This window comes from Lycium barbarum, chromosome 9, assembly GCF_019175385.1.
Source record: "Lycium barbarum isolate Lr01 chromosome 9, ASM1917538v2, whole genome shotgun sequence".
Taxonomy (NCBI): Eukaryota; Viridiplantae; Streptophyta; class Magnoliopsida; order Solanales; family Solanaceae; genus Lycium; species Lycium barbarum.
Genome location: NC_083345.1, coordinates 12,030,904 through 12,044,939, shown reverse-complemented (window position 1 = coordinate 12,044,939; position 14,036 = coordinate 12,030,904). Strand labels below are relative to the sequence as shown.

At 36.9% G+C, this 14,036-nt stretch overlaps 2 protein-coding genes across 7 annotated transcripts; one reads left to right on the top strand and one right to left on the bottom strand.

Moving 5' to 3' along the window:
- Positions 1-7,237: 7,237 nt before the first annotated feature.
- On the top strand, positions 7,238-11,965 carry LOC132609377 (F-box/kelch-repeat protein At3g23880-like). Of its 6 annotated transcripts, none has more exons than XM_060323343.1 (3): positions 7,238-8,688; positions 9,775-10,416; positions 11,585-11,965. In XM_060323343.1, exon 1 carries the CDS (start codon positions 7,298-7,300, stop codon positions 8,468-8,470), a length of 1,173 nt encoding a protein of 390 aa, XP_060179326.1. In that variant the 5' UTR covers positions 7,238-7,297; the 3' UTR covers positions 8,471-8,688; positions 9,775-10,416; positions 11,585-11,965. The 6 variants fall into 6 exon arrangements, with proteins under 6 accessions (XP_060179326.1, XP_060179327.1, XP_060179325.1 ...); XM_060323344.1 differs by having other exon boundaries at positions 9,775-11,504; XM_060323342.1 differs by lacking the exon at positions 9,775-10,416.
- Positions 9,802-10,425, bottom strand: LOC132611644 (PAP-specific phosphatase HAL2-like). The gene is made up of 2 exons (XM_060326044.1): positions 10,337-10,425; positions 9,802-10,105 (listed from the first exon to the last, which is right to left on the bottom strand). Exons 1-2 carry the CDS (start codon positions 10,423-10,425, stop codon positions 9,802-9,804), a joined length of 393 nt encoding a protein of 130 aa, XP_060182027.1.
- Positions 11,966-14,036: the final 2,071 nt, after the last annotated feature.

Below are 14,036 nucleotides of genomic sequence, written 5' to 3'. Positions count from 1 at the left end.
TCTCAATCAAGTGTCATTATTTTTTCTGTTACACTTATTTTAACAAATGAAAATTATCAATATTCTTTTATACATTAAGTTATTTCACTGCTAAATAAACATGAATTATCCACAAAAAGTTAAACAGTAAAATTTGTTGCAAATCCTATTACGCGATGGATTAGTAACAAATTATCTCTTCTTTCAATTTAGGTTAATGAGAAACTTTAAAAGGACCAACAAAAAATCTTTGATTCTACATTACCAGTCATTTGTAACACCAACCATTATTTATAAGAAGAAAAACAACACCTGGATCTGTTAATGGAAATATCGGATTAGATCAAGCAAATTCTGGTAAGATTGCGGACAAGACAAAGATGGAGTCTTTAGTTGATGAAGAAATGACGGAAACTTCAAGAATCAATAAAGGCTACAAACACAATACTACATAACATAGGTGGGCTCAAGTATTTGGGTTCAAACTTCATTGGGCCCATACTTCACTCTCTTCAACTGATGGCCCAACAAACTACATGAGCCAATTTCAACTCAGCAAAAGGATAAGACGAATTACACATAGTAAATAGGTCTTTCTAGAAGAATGGTACATAATTTTCATTTCTTGTACAACAAATAAATCTGTTAGACATAGACAAATTAGGTAATGACAAGTGTATAGTAGTCATACGAATTAGGTAGTGACAAAAGTATAGGTAGTGATTCCTTTTCTTCCTATTTATAGGGACACTGTACATCATTGAAAATATACAGAAATATACAAGAAAAATATTCTCTCATATTCTTTTTTTTTTAATTCCAATATGGTATCAGAGCAGGTTCTATAAAAGATCCTACTCTTCATTTTTTTTTTTGCTCTAAACCTAATCACAATCTTCTATTCCTTCTTTTCATTTGAACTTTCACCATGAATAACCAAGATCTTCCAATAGCTGCACCCACAACAGTCACCACTGAGGTTGTGAATGCTTCACACCCTTATTTCATATCACCATCTGATTCGCCAGGAAGTCTACTAGTGAACACTCCATTTAATGGTAAGGGTTTTGCTGGATGGAGGAGAGCCATGCTCATTGCTCTCAATGCTAAGAACAAAGCTGGTTTCATCAGTGGAACTTCTCCAGAACCAGAAGGAGATTCAGACCTGCACAAAGCATGGACAAGAGCAAACAATGGTTATTTCTTGGATCCTAAACTCACTCTCAAGAGAGATCTCTGAGAGTGTCATCTATTCTACACTGCTCAGGATATTTGGAAAGATCTGGAAGCAAGATTTGGACAAAGCAGTGGTGCCAAGCTGTTCCAACTCCAAAAGGAGTTAGGTGATCTTATACAAGTGCCAAATGACATAGCTACTTACTATACCAAGATGAAAAGGCTATGGGATGAGCTGGACAACATGGATACCTTCATTAACTGCTCTTGTGTGTGCATCTGTGAAGCAAAAGGAAAGGCAGTCAAAGCTAAGCAAGATGAGAGGCTGGTTAAGTTCCTTATTGGACAAAATGACACTTATTGTGGGGCTAGAGGTAACATTGTGATGATTTCCCCTCTTCCCTCTATTGCTAATGCCTATACACTCTTAATGCAAGAGGAGAAACAAAGGGAAATGCACTCTACACCTAAATACCCTGGTGATTCTTCATCTTTTTTGGTTGCTGGACATAACACTCAGAAATCATCATACCAAGGTGAAAGTTCACCATTTATAGCTGCAGGACAGGGAAATCAAAGACCCTTTTATAATGATGCTGGAAAGGGTCAAAAAGGGTTTTATAACAACAAGAAATCACATCTCATGTGCAGATACTGTAAGAAACTTGGTCATACCATTGAGCAATGCTATAAGATTCATGGATTTCCTGCTAGTTTTAAGTTTACAAAGACAAAGAACAATCAGAATTTTGCTCAAGGAAATGCAGTCATGCACAATAAAGGAAATAGAGGACAATTTTTCTATAACCCTGAAGGAGAGGAAACTGGAAAGTCTCTCAGTCAAGACCAGATTCAGCAACTTGTTAACATGCTTAGTAAAATGAAAGGGAAGGAACACAACAATGATGCACAACCAGAAGATAGTGGAAACTGTGCTGGTATAAAACTACTTCCTTTCTCTTTTTCTTCAAACTTTAAAAACAACCACATAGATAAAAACTCTTGGATCATTGACTCAAGTGCTACTGAGCACATGTGTTTCAACAGACACTTTTTCATTTCTTTATTTCTTTTACCTAAACCAATCTTTGTTAATCTTCCTAATTCACACAAGGTTAAGGTCACTCATGCAGGTTCTGTCAAACTCTTTACTCAGTTTTTCATTCATGATGTGTTGTTCATTCCTAGTTTCCACTATAATCTTCTTTCAGTCCACAAGCTATGTGTTCAGTTCCAATGTTTACTAATGTTAAATTCTTCTCATTGTCTAATGCAGGGCCCTTCAATGAACAGCCCCATGGTCCTTGGTAGGAGTCACAGGGGTCTTTATGTGCTCAAAACCAGTCCCATAGAAGCTTTGAAGTCTGTCAAGTCCAAGTCTATCAAGCCTATCAAGTCCTCTACTGTTTCGTTTAATTCTGTTTCCAAATTTAAAGGCCTTAGGCCATTTAGTTTGTCTTTAGCTACTGTTTCTGATGTATCTAGTAGGCTATGGCACATTAGGTTAGGCCATATGCTCTTATCCAATATAAAGAATATCAATGCAATTCCTATTTCTTTTTGTTCTAAGTTTGATGTTCCTTGCAGTATTTGTCCATTAGCAAAACAATCTAAATAACCATATCCTAACAGTTGCATTACTTCCAAAGCACCTTTTGACTTAATACACATTGACACTTGGGGCCCGTATAAGCTTCCTACCTATGATAATTTCAAATACTTTTTGACCATAGTTGATGACTACAGTAGAGGTACCCGGACCTTTCTTCTATCTATTAAAAGCAATGCTTTTCCAATCCTCAAATCTTTTCTACTTATGATTGAAAGACAGTTTGATAAGAAAGTAAAAAAGATCAGATCAGATAATGCTCTGGAGTTAGGTTCTAGTTATGAATCTGCAGAGTTTTTAAAATCACAAGGCATTGTACATCAAACCTCTTGTGTTGAGTCCCCTTAACAAAATGGAATAGTCGAGCGAAAACATAGGCATCTTTTAGAGGTCTGTAGAGCCTTACTGTTTCAATCTCATCTCCCTTACAAATTCTGGGGAGACAGTTTAATAACTGCTACATATCTTATCAATAGATGCCCTACTAAAATACTAAATTTTCAAACTCCTTTTAAGAAGTTATTTGGTACCAAACCATAATATTCTGCTTTAAAATGCTTTGGATGTTTAGCCTATGCTTCTACTTTATCGCAAGGCAAATCTAAACACTCTCCAAGGGCAGAACCATCAGTTTTTCTAGGCTACCCTTTTGGGAAAAAGGGATATAAGTTACTTAGCCTTGACACAAACAAAGTTTTTATTTCCCGAAATGTCATCTTTCATGAAAATATTTATCCTTTCTCTACTATAAACTCCAACAGTCCCTTATTTCCCATTCCTTTTACTTTACCAATTCATATTCCTTCACCTCATTTTCCTGAGTTGGACCTTGATCCAGTTAAACCTCCTTAACCCACTCCTCCACACATATCAATCCCTACTTCACCTACTCATTCTCCTCCTCCTTCTCTCACTTCATCTCATCCTCACCTGCCATCCCCAATCTTACCTCCTCCTAATCCTGTCATTTTAAGACAATCAACCAGAGCCACTCAAACACCTTCTTAGCTGGAAGATTATGTTTGCAATGCAGTGCACCTAACAGATGTTTCTAACTCATGTCTTCAATCTACAATTCATCCTACTTCTTTTTCCTTCACTTCTTTATCCCCATCTAACCAACATTTCCTAAGTTCTCTATCCCATGTTCAAGAACCAACCAGTTTTTCACAGGCCAGCCTACATCCTGGATGGCAACAGGCCATGTCCAAAGAGATAAGTGCTTTGACATTAAACAAAACTTAGGAGATAGTCGAATTACCTAAGGGTCACAAAGCCTTACCATGCGAATGGGTGTATAAAGTGAAACTCAAGTCTGATGGCACCGTTGAGAGATTAAAGGCCAGACTAGTGATAAGGGGTGACATTCAAAGGGAAGGCATCGACTTTCATGAAACATTTAGTCCAGTGGTTAAAATGACGACCATTAGGTGTCTGTTAGCAGTGGCAGTTAAGAGGAATTGGGGCCTATTTCAACTAGATGTTGATAATGCTTTCCTACATGGAGAACTTGATGAAGATGTTTTTATGAAATTTCCTCCTGGGATGCAGAATTCGAATCCTAACTTGGTTTGTAAATTGAGAAAATCCCTTTATGGGTTACGACAAGCATCACGACAGTGGTATGCAAGATTAACCTCTGCCCTTAGCTTTAAGGGATATTCACACTCTCTAAATGATTACAGTCTATTTTTTAAGAGAAATAAGGTTACTATCACTATTTTAGCAGTTTACGTAGATGATATTGTTCTTACTGGTAATGATGCAGCTGAGATCCACAACATTAAAGCATTTTTAGATATGGATTTCAAAATTAAAGATCTTGGGAGCTTACATTATTTTTTGGGTATGGAAGTGCTCTGAGAACCACAGGGCTTGATCTTGAGTCAAAGGAAATTTGCCATGGAACTGCTCACTGAGTTCAATTGTATTCATTCTCGTCCTGTTTCTTCACCACTGGATCCATCTAAAAAATTAACAACAACAAAAGGACGGTTATTATCTGATTCAACAATTTACCGACGCTTGATTGGAAAATTAAACTTTTTGACACATACCCGTCCTGATTTGTCCTTCTGTGTTTAACATCTAAGCCAATACATGGAAACTCCAAGACAACCCCATTTTGATGCTGCAATCCATGTTCTGAGGTTCCGATCCGGGTCTTGGACTATTTATGACATCTTCTCCTACCTTCAAATTGTTAGCCTTCTGCGATGCGGATTGGGCCACCTGCTCGGAGACACGACGATCTATTAGTGGCTACTTCATCAGTTTTGGTAATTGTCCGATCTCGTGGAAATCCAAAAAACAGCCCTCAGTGTCACTTTCATCGGCTGAAGCCGAATATCGATCCATGCGTAGAGTGGTTGCAGAGATTACATGGTTGGTTCGATTATTTGAAGATCTTTCAATTTCTCCGGCTTTACCTATTCCACTCTACTCCGATTCCCAAGCTGCGATACACATCGCTAAAAATCCCGTGTTTCATGAGAGAACGAAACACGTGGATTTGGATTGCCATTTTGTCAGGCAACAATTTCTAGCCGGTCTAATTTCTCTCACATTTGTTCCTTCAGCATCTCAGTTGGCCGATCTATTCACTAAACCACTCACCGATCCTTCTCATCGGAACATTTTAGGCAAGTTGGGTTTGCTTACAGCCCCCTCCAACTTGAGGGGGGGGGGTGTTAATGGAAATATCGGATCAGATCAAGCAAATTCTGGTAAGATTGCGGACAAGACAAAGATGGAGTCTTTAGTTGATGAAGAAATGACGGAAACTTAAAGAATCAATAAAGGCTACAAACACAATACTACATAACACAGGTTGGCTCAAGTATTTGGGTTCAAACTTCATTGGGCCCAGACTTCACTCTCTTCAACTGATGGCCCAACAGACTACATGAGCCCATTTCAACTCAGCAAAAGGATAAGAGGAATTACACATAGTACATAGGTCTTTCTAGAAGAATAGTACATAATTTTCATTTCTTGTACAACAAATAAATCTGTTAGACATAGACAAATTAAGTAATGACAAGTGTATAGTAGTCATACGAATTAGGTAGTGACAAGTGTATAGGTAGTGATTCCTTTTCTTCCTATTTATAGGGACACTGTACATCATTGAAAATATACAGAAATATACAAGAAAAATATTCTCTCATATTCTTTTTTTTTAATTCCAATAGGATCCGAGTCTAGCAAATGATTTGGTTTATCTCATGATGACCAAAGTAATTTTGGTCAACTAATCACAATTTTAAGACTCCTAAGCTGAATTTCGTTAGTATGGCTGAAAATTAACAATAAGAAAAATAAGGTAATTTCCTTAGTCTCGTGTTCTTTTTTTTTCTTTCCAGCGCCCTTTCAGATTATTACCTTATACATTATACATTCACGCGATCCCCGAATCATGGTAACAACATCAAAGAAGATTATGCAGTTAATCGAATTCCAATTGGGAAAAGGGCCAAATATACCCCTTCTACTTTATTTTATTGGTTAAATATACCCTCCGTTAGCCAAAGTACCTAAATATATCCCTTTGTTAGTTAAAGTTGTTAAATATACCACTACATGGATGGAAATAGCCAAATTAGATGAAATTAACCATTTAACTTAAAAAACGCATGCCCCATAATTTTAACCCGACCCGACCCATAAATTTGTGCTAATTTTGATTGTTCGAGCTCGAACGCCTTTAATCTACGAGCAACACTCGACTTTATTATGCTTCCACCACGGCGGGGTTGGACGGAGGATATCGGTGTGGTTTTCGAGGGGATGAAGAATTCCGGCTGGCGATACGGGGAAGGAGAAGAAGAAGAAGTGAAATTTTGTTTTTCGTGAATGATTTTTGGGAGTTTTGAAATTGGAATTAGAAGTGTCTTTGAGAAGAGAAGATGAAGAAAATGGAAGGTTCCGGAAGGGTGATGACGTGCACGAAGTTTGTGACGGTTTTTTTTTTGTTCCACTTTTTGGTGAAATTTTCTGATCTCTGTGAAGATTTGTCTGAAGATTTATGTTAGCATTCTCCACTCATTACAATAACGAGATGAACAAATCAATGGAAGAAGTGGTTCTAATTGTTTCAAGCAGACCAGTACTGAATGTATCGATTTTGACGGTGTTATTATGGGACTCTTCTATGACCATTAGTGAGATGTTAGAGATTGAATGGTTGAATTTTAACTTTTAAGTGGTTCGGGTCGGTTAAAATTACGGGACACGAATTTTTTAAGTTAAATGGTTAATTTCATCTAATTTGAGTATTTCCATCCATGTAGGGGTATATTTAACAATTTTAGTTAACAGAGAGGTATATTTAGGTATTTTGACTAACGGATGATATATTTAACCAATAAAGTAAAGTAGAGGGGGTTATATTTGACCCTTTTCCCAATTCCAATTAAGCCCAATTCCAAACAGGCCCTTGGTTCTTTTTTCCCTAAATAAAACTGAATCCCTTGGAAGATTTGATTTAATCAAAACGTGGATTGGGAAAAGCAATTGTGCGGCCAGCTTTCAATGAGTGATGAAAGTGCAAAATTAGGGAGTTGCTCTCTTCCGGGAGATGTAATTCTTGAAATCCTCTTTCGCCTTCCTGTTAAGTCACTGTTACGATTCCAAACAGTTTCCAAGTCATGGTATGCTTTCCTCATCACCCCTGATTTCACTCAACTGCATTTGCGTCACACTCATGAAATGCTCCTTAGAGTTAGCGATAGAGGTCCTAGAGACACCCCTACTATTTCTTTCTTCTCTCTTGATCATCACAAAACTACTACTGTTAAAGAGGAGATTGATGAGGTGTACAAAATTGAAGACTTTGCTGATCTGTCTTCTTCTTCTGTTGTTGTTGTTGTTGATTTGCCATTTCCGTGTAGTCCTGATGATGAGGTACGGGTTGTGGGTTCTTGTAATGGATTGTTATGTGTTCATTTCAATAGGACTTCTAACATTATCTTGTGGAATCCTGCTACGAGAAAGTATAGGTTTCTTGAATCACCTGATTGTGTCTCCTTTTATTCTGACCCTTTTTTCCCTTATATAATGCTTGGTTTTGTACCTGAGACTCATGAATACAAGGTTGTCAAGGTTCCTTCATCTAGTAAGAATAGTAACGCTAAGGTTTGGGTTTACTCGATGAATTCCGATTCTTGGGAAGAGATAGGAGCTGATGTTCTTCATGGTTTGCTACCCAAGGGCGGGTCTGCTGTTACTCTTAACGGGTGCTTGTATTGGATGTCGTATAGTAATGATAATGGACGGGATATAATTACTTCTTTTGATTTGTTTAATCAAGTCTTTGGGAAAATTACGCTGCCTAATCCTGATATTGTCACTAACCTCACTTTCCAGAAGCTTGTGGTACTAAAGGGTTGTCTTTCTATGATAATCTATTTTGGGGATGGTATTAATGTGAACCACTACGAGGTATGGATGATGACTAAACAACAAGGTGCAGCTGAGTCTTGGACTAAGCAATTTGATTTTTCGCCCTTCTCTAAGCTAGCACGACCCGTTGGATCATGGAGGGACAGTGAACTTCTTTTTGGTTACCCGAATGGGTTGTCACTTGAACTCTTATCATACAATCCTTTCACAAAAAGAACTCGGAGCTTTCAAAGGAGAAGTTTAGTGGGTAGGTTTAAAGTCATTAATTATGTCGAAAGCCTAGAATCTGTGGAGGGCAGTTAAGTAGACTCTACAGATTTGAAGTCTGATATTGCAGGTATTGTTGTTGTTTCTTTGTTCATGCTAATCATTTGGAGACAAGTAGAGAGTAAGAAGCTACAGAAAGTGGTGACAAGAAAAGCAGCAGGCAGGGACATCAAAAGAAAAGGACCTACAATGCCCACCCTATTGAATTTCACTCACTTTTGCAGATGCTCCCAATTTTCCATATGTCTACTAAGGTGGTATTTTCAGAGTTCAATTAATGCATTCTTTTAATGAATTAAATTCCCACACGCTGGTGTAGACCTTTTATTGAATTTTAACCCCCGCAACACCCCTGCTCCCTTTCTTATTCTTGCTTTTTGCTCCAAATCAAATAAGAGATCCATTCACGTTGTTCAAAATTTTAGCATAATGTCCTCCAATTGGGGTTTTCCTTCAGAGAATTTTTATTTTTTTATTTTTAAAAAAGATCTTTGTATAATGTAAGAAGAAGAGAGTAAAATATCTATAACATTCCGCACATGGTAATTGAGACTCGAATAGTATTGTACTTCATTTTTGATAAATTATGTACACATTATGAAAGAGAAGTTAGAACTTGGGTACTGTTTCAGCATTACTAATAGAGCTGTATTTCCCTGCAAACTTCAAAAGTGCTGGCTCTCGAAACTCTAGGTCTCTGCTCTTGAACTCTTGCAGTGGGCAGAGCAGTGAGCCTGATATTCCAAGCACTAGGATTATAAGTTTCAGCAGAGTAGAGACGCTCTTAGAAGATACTGATGTCATTTGCAGCATGACCAGATGGAGGTGAATAATATTTTGTGTAGTTTCCGCTGGTCAGCGCCTTGAAGGGGAGCCTTGGATCAGTGGTAAACTTGTCTACGTCTGACCTCATTCGAGCTGTGGAATCAACAATGAGCTGTGTAGGTTCTGCTGGTCAGGTAGACCCTGCGTGAACAGGACGCTTCATGTACTGAGCTGCCTTTATCTTCCGCTGGCTAGCACCTTTCTTGTAATTAAGGGCCTTGCCACTATTTCCTTGCTCCATCTACTGTGACTCGAACCAGAAGCCAATTCCTTTTTGCCATGTCTTGCAAAAGGGTTCTTCTTCCAGCATTATATATGCAGAAACCTTGCTGTTGCTAGGGAGTGGGGAGTATGCATCTATATATTCCCCTTTTTTTTAATCTGCCTTGGTTTTACTGTACAGAATCAGTTCATGGTTCAGTAGTCAGTGCCCACAGTTGCAGTATAATAATGCTAGTATCATTTATTTATATTTGCAACATATGGCCTTATGCACACCATTTGACCACATTTAGGCTGAACATTGAGTAACATACAATAGGTTAAAGGCTAGAGGAGTTCCAGCTAGCATCTACAGCCTGAATGATCTTTTCGTGTGGTTTGGCTCCAGCGCAAGCAATTATACCTCGATCAAGTCCCTCTAAGTATTCGCCTTTTGAGAAGTCCAATGGATGCCCTCCTGCATCGGTCACCACTCCACCGGCTTCTTCAATGATAAGAACACCAGCTGCATGATCCCATATTTTCTCGTTGTAACCAGCCCTCGCAAATTCCATGAATATCTCAGTATCTCCTCGGGTTGTGGCTGCATACTTTACCAGGCTATATACACGTAATGGCTGGTTCCTGCAGTTGATATGCTGTCAGCCAAGCTTTAAAAGACATCTTAATGCACAAACATATTATTTGAATATGCAAAAGGAATTTTCAGTGTGGGCAAAGAGTAACTGCAAATAGACTCTAAAAACACAGAGGACCATAAAGCAATAGTAAATATAGCATCTTGAAAGTTTCACGCGTTGTGTATGAGATGGAGATTAGTTTTGGATACGAGAGGATACTGGGAGAGATATTTACCTAGGTCCAACACTATGAGCTAGTCCTGCTGTGAATGGATGGCTTGAATTTGCCTTCTCAACTGGTTCACAAATAGTCAGGTACTGCATATCTTACTAATTCGTTTATTCTTCTAATGGTTTCTAGTTTGTATGTTTTCAGTTAAAAAAACAATATAATGCTGTCGAAAATTGTTACCCGTCTCAAAATACATCATGCTGTCAAAAATTGTTCAAAATACATCATGCTATCAAAAATTGTTAGTCTCAAAATACATCATGCTATCAAAAATTTTTAGTCTCAAAATACATCATGCTATCAAAAATTGTTAGAGTCTCAAAATACATCATGTTATCAAAAAACTGTCCAGTCTCATATAATACTGTAAAGTAATCTCCCAGAACCTATCATTCCCATTCATCATCCAAGAGACCGTCAAGAACTCTTTTCACAGTAGCCTCACCCTCGAGATTGTTGTCCTGTACATTACCGCCTCCCGGGTGGTATGGGACAGCCTAAATTCAAGACAAACACGTCACAATTAATAAAATTCTTTCCAATGAAGCGAGGTGAGGGGAACCAGCCTATAAATTTACCTGAGAGGACAGTTGGCATCGTTGGGTGAAGGCTCTCTTCTGCTCCATGGAGTGAGCAAAGTAACACGGGGTCTTGGTGCAATATGTACGCGGGCACATCTCAGTGCGGAAAATGTGCAGGTGCAGGAAGTGCTCATATATACCATGAGCAAACCCGCAACCATCCCCTCTTGGGCATGGTAGACCGGGCCCAAAATTAGCACATCGCATGCTCGAGTGGGTTCCCGGGTCTCTCCGGCGAACTGCCTCACCGGGATGACCATAAACGCACAATTCCCACCTATTCCATCTCGGGTCTGCACACATCTTAACCTTGTGGTGATACATCCAGAAGTGTGCTTCCCGGTGGACGTCCCTACAATTTCCAGAAAATCAGTATTCAATTTGCAGAAAGTATGGACATAATGCAAGAGGACACTATAAGTATGACAAAAATTGAAAAAGCAACTTCAAGCAGCCCTTTGAAGGATATAAATCCAACCGGAGACGGTGAATATGAAGACATCTGCGGTACTACAAATGTCTATTACCCGGATATGTGGGATAACAACCACCAAGAATTCAACTGAACAAATCACTCAATCATAACTCACGTAATGATTTTTACTAAACACCTTAACTGAAGAACCAATAGTGATTTTAATTCTCTCTTCTTCTTTTTTCTGTTCACAAGGGACGAATTGAAGAACCAGTAGTGATGTAGTGACTGTTCAAGCTGATGGAGTTGGTGCTGAAGATGTTAAATAGAGTTGTTGATGTTGGACCTGTTTGACTTCTAAGAGTGGCAGACGCTTTAAGAGAAAGATCATGAAGGAGTATGTCGTTGCAATACAGAAGAAGAAGAAGAAGAGAAATACTAGCAAAATGTAGCAACTTAAACACTTTTTTGTGGTTATGTGAAACACCTATTATAACACAATATGTCGTGTCCTTTTTTAGTGATAATGTTGTCTACTGGTGTTGTTTTAAACAGTGTTTGAAGGTGTTCTGTTGCTTATTAAACAAAACTTTTGTGGTTGCTTGAAATGAAAAATTAAAACATGGTTTTGGTGCAGCAACTTCTCAATTCATCATCAATTTTTTTTTATTTTGTTTTTGGGGTTTAAGAAATCAATAGCAGTTATATAATATGCGGTACCACATGCGGAAAGTTTGTTTTCTCCTAATCGGGGCGGATCCAAGATGAGTGCACTAGTACAATAAGTTAAAGGGATTAGTAGATTGATTCTTCAAGAGTCCATTTGTAGAAGTGCTGTGAAGCCTAAATTAGCAAGTAGAATTAGACAAATGAATTTCTATCCAGTGGCTAGATGACTTGAAGCTATAAAGTTTCCTACTGATAGCTTCAGGATGAGATCTTTTTTTTGGTAAAAGAGATTTTTGTACTTATTTCTATTTGATTATCAAAAAAAGTTTACAGGCTTCACATTCTACTGTCAACAAGAAAGTTGGATGAGGCGCCACTTTATTTGGCCTATGGACTCTTCCTGGTCCCACTTAAGGCAATCAAAAAAGGAAAAGCTACTTTATTTGGACTATGGACTCTTCCTGGTCCCACTTAAGGTGATAAAAAAGAGAAAGTTACGTATATACACATATTAAGGAGAAATATTTACGAAACGTGACGATAGTTTTCCTTATTTACAAAACATAACGATAAGGAGAAATATTTACGAAACGTGACGATAGTTTTCCTTATTTACAAAACATAACGATATTTTATGAAACATGATGGGTTTTCATATATTTTTCAATTTTTAATTTTATTTTCAGAAAATAATTTTTTTTGAAAAAATATTTTGTTAAAAAAAATTATTTTAGATTTAAAAAAAAAAACAATTTTTATATTTTTTATATTTTATTTTTTTAGCTCAGAGGCTTAAAAAATTACCTCAAATTTTTGTGTATAAAAGCTGTATGAAAAATGTATGAAATGTGTATGTGTAAGCGAAATTTTTAATATAGTTTTTCATACACAAAATGTGAACGAAATTCTAAGTCTTGAGCGAGATATACAAATTTCATACCATTCTCATACATAAAATTTTGAGCATAATGTTTAAGCCTTGATCGAGATATACACATTTCATATGTTTTTCATAAACAAAATTTGAGGGAATTTTTTAAGCCTTGAGCAAGACATACACATTTCATACACAAAAATTTAAGCGATAATTTTAAGTCTTGAATGTTGTATCAAAGTTGTATACAATTTTGTTGTAGTTGTATTAATTTTAGATAAATCTAACATGAACTTTATAAACGAAAATGTGAGCGAATTTTTAAGCCTTGAGTGAGATACAAATTTCATACGCTTTCATACATACAATTTTGAGGTGAGTTTTTAAGCCTTGAACGAGATATACACATTTCATATAGTTTTCATACCGTTTTCATACACTAAATTTTGAGCGAACTTTTTAAGCCTTGAGCGAGATATACACATTTCATACAACTTTCATACATAAATGTTTTAGCCCAAAAAAATAATAATAAAAAAAAAAAAAAAATTTAAAAAAATATATATATTTTAAAAAAATGTATATTTGTTATAGCGTTTGTAATGTTATGTTTTGTAAATAGAAAACTATCATCACGTTTCGTAAATATTTCTCCTTAATATGTATATATACGTAATTCACCCTAAAAAAAAAAAATTGCAATAGCAGTGTTTTAAAAAGCAGTTTTAGGACTCGCCCTAGGGCAAGACATTGATAAAACGCCCCGAGGCTCACGTTCGGGGCTTAGTTCCTATGAGGCTTACGCCCTAAGCGCCCGACTATACGCCCTAAAGCCGCCCAATGCTCGGGGCTTGCCTAACAGTTCTTACACAAATTATATGTTAAATTTCTTAATTACGTTGACCCTCATAACTCTTTAACAAATGAAAGTTACTTTATAGTTTTTTATCTATAAAAATAAGAAGATTGTGCGTAACTCAAATAACAAGTCGTAGTATTGCATATTTACTATTTGAGAACATTGTGATGATGAATATCACTTAATATTTCTTTTAGAAATACCATAGCCAATTTGTACATTTTCACTTGTCATTGCTCTTTCGTCCTACGTATCAAATTTATCATATTTTAATATTTCGCTATTTGAAAGTAATTTTAATTTTA

Coding starts and splice junctions, on each gene's coding strand:
- LOC132609377 (XM_060323342.1), top strand. CDS start 7,298: ATGAGTGATGAAAGTGCAAAATTAGGGAGTTGCTCTCTTCCGGGAGAT.
- LOC132611644 (XM_060326044.1), bottom strand. CDS start 10,425: ATGCAGTACCTGACTATTTGTGAACCAGTTGAGAAGGCAAATTCAAGC. Junction 10,106..10,336: donor GCTCATAGTGTTGGACCTAG/GTAAATATCTCT, acceptor TATCAACTGCAG/GAACCAGCCATTACGTGTAT.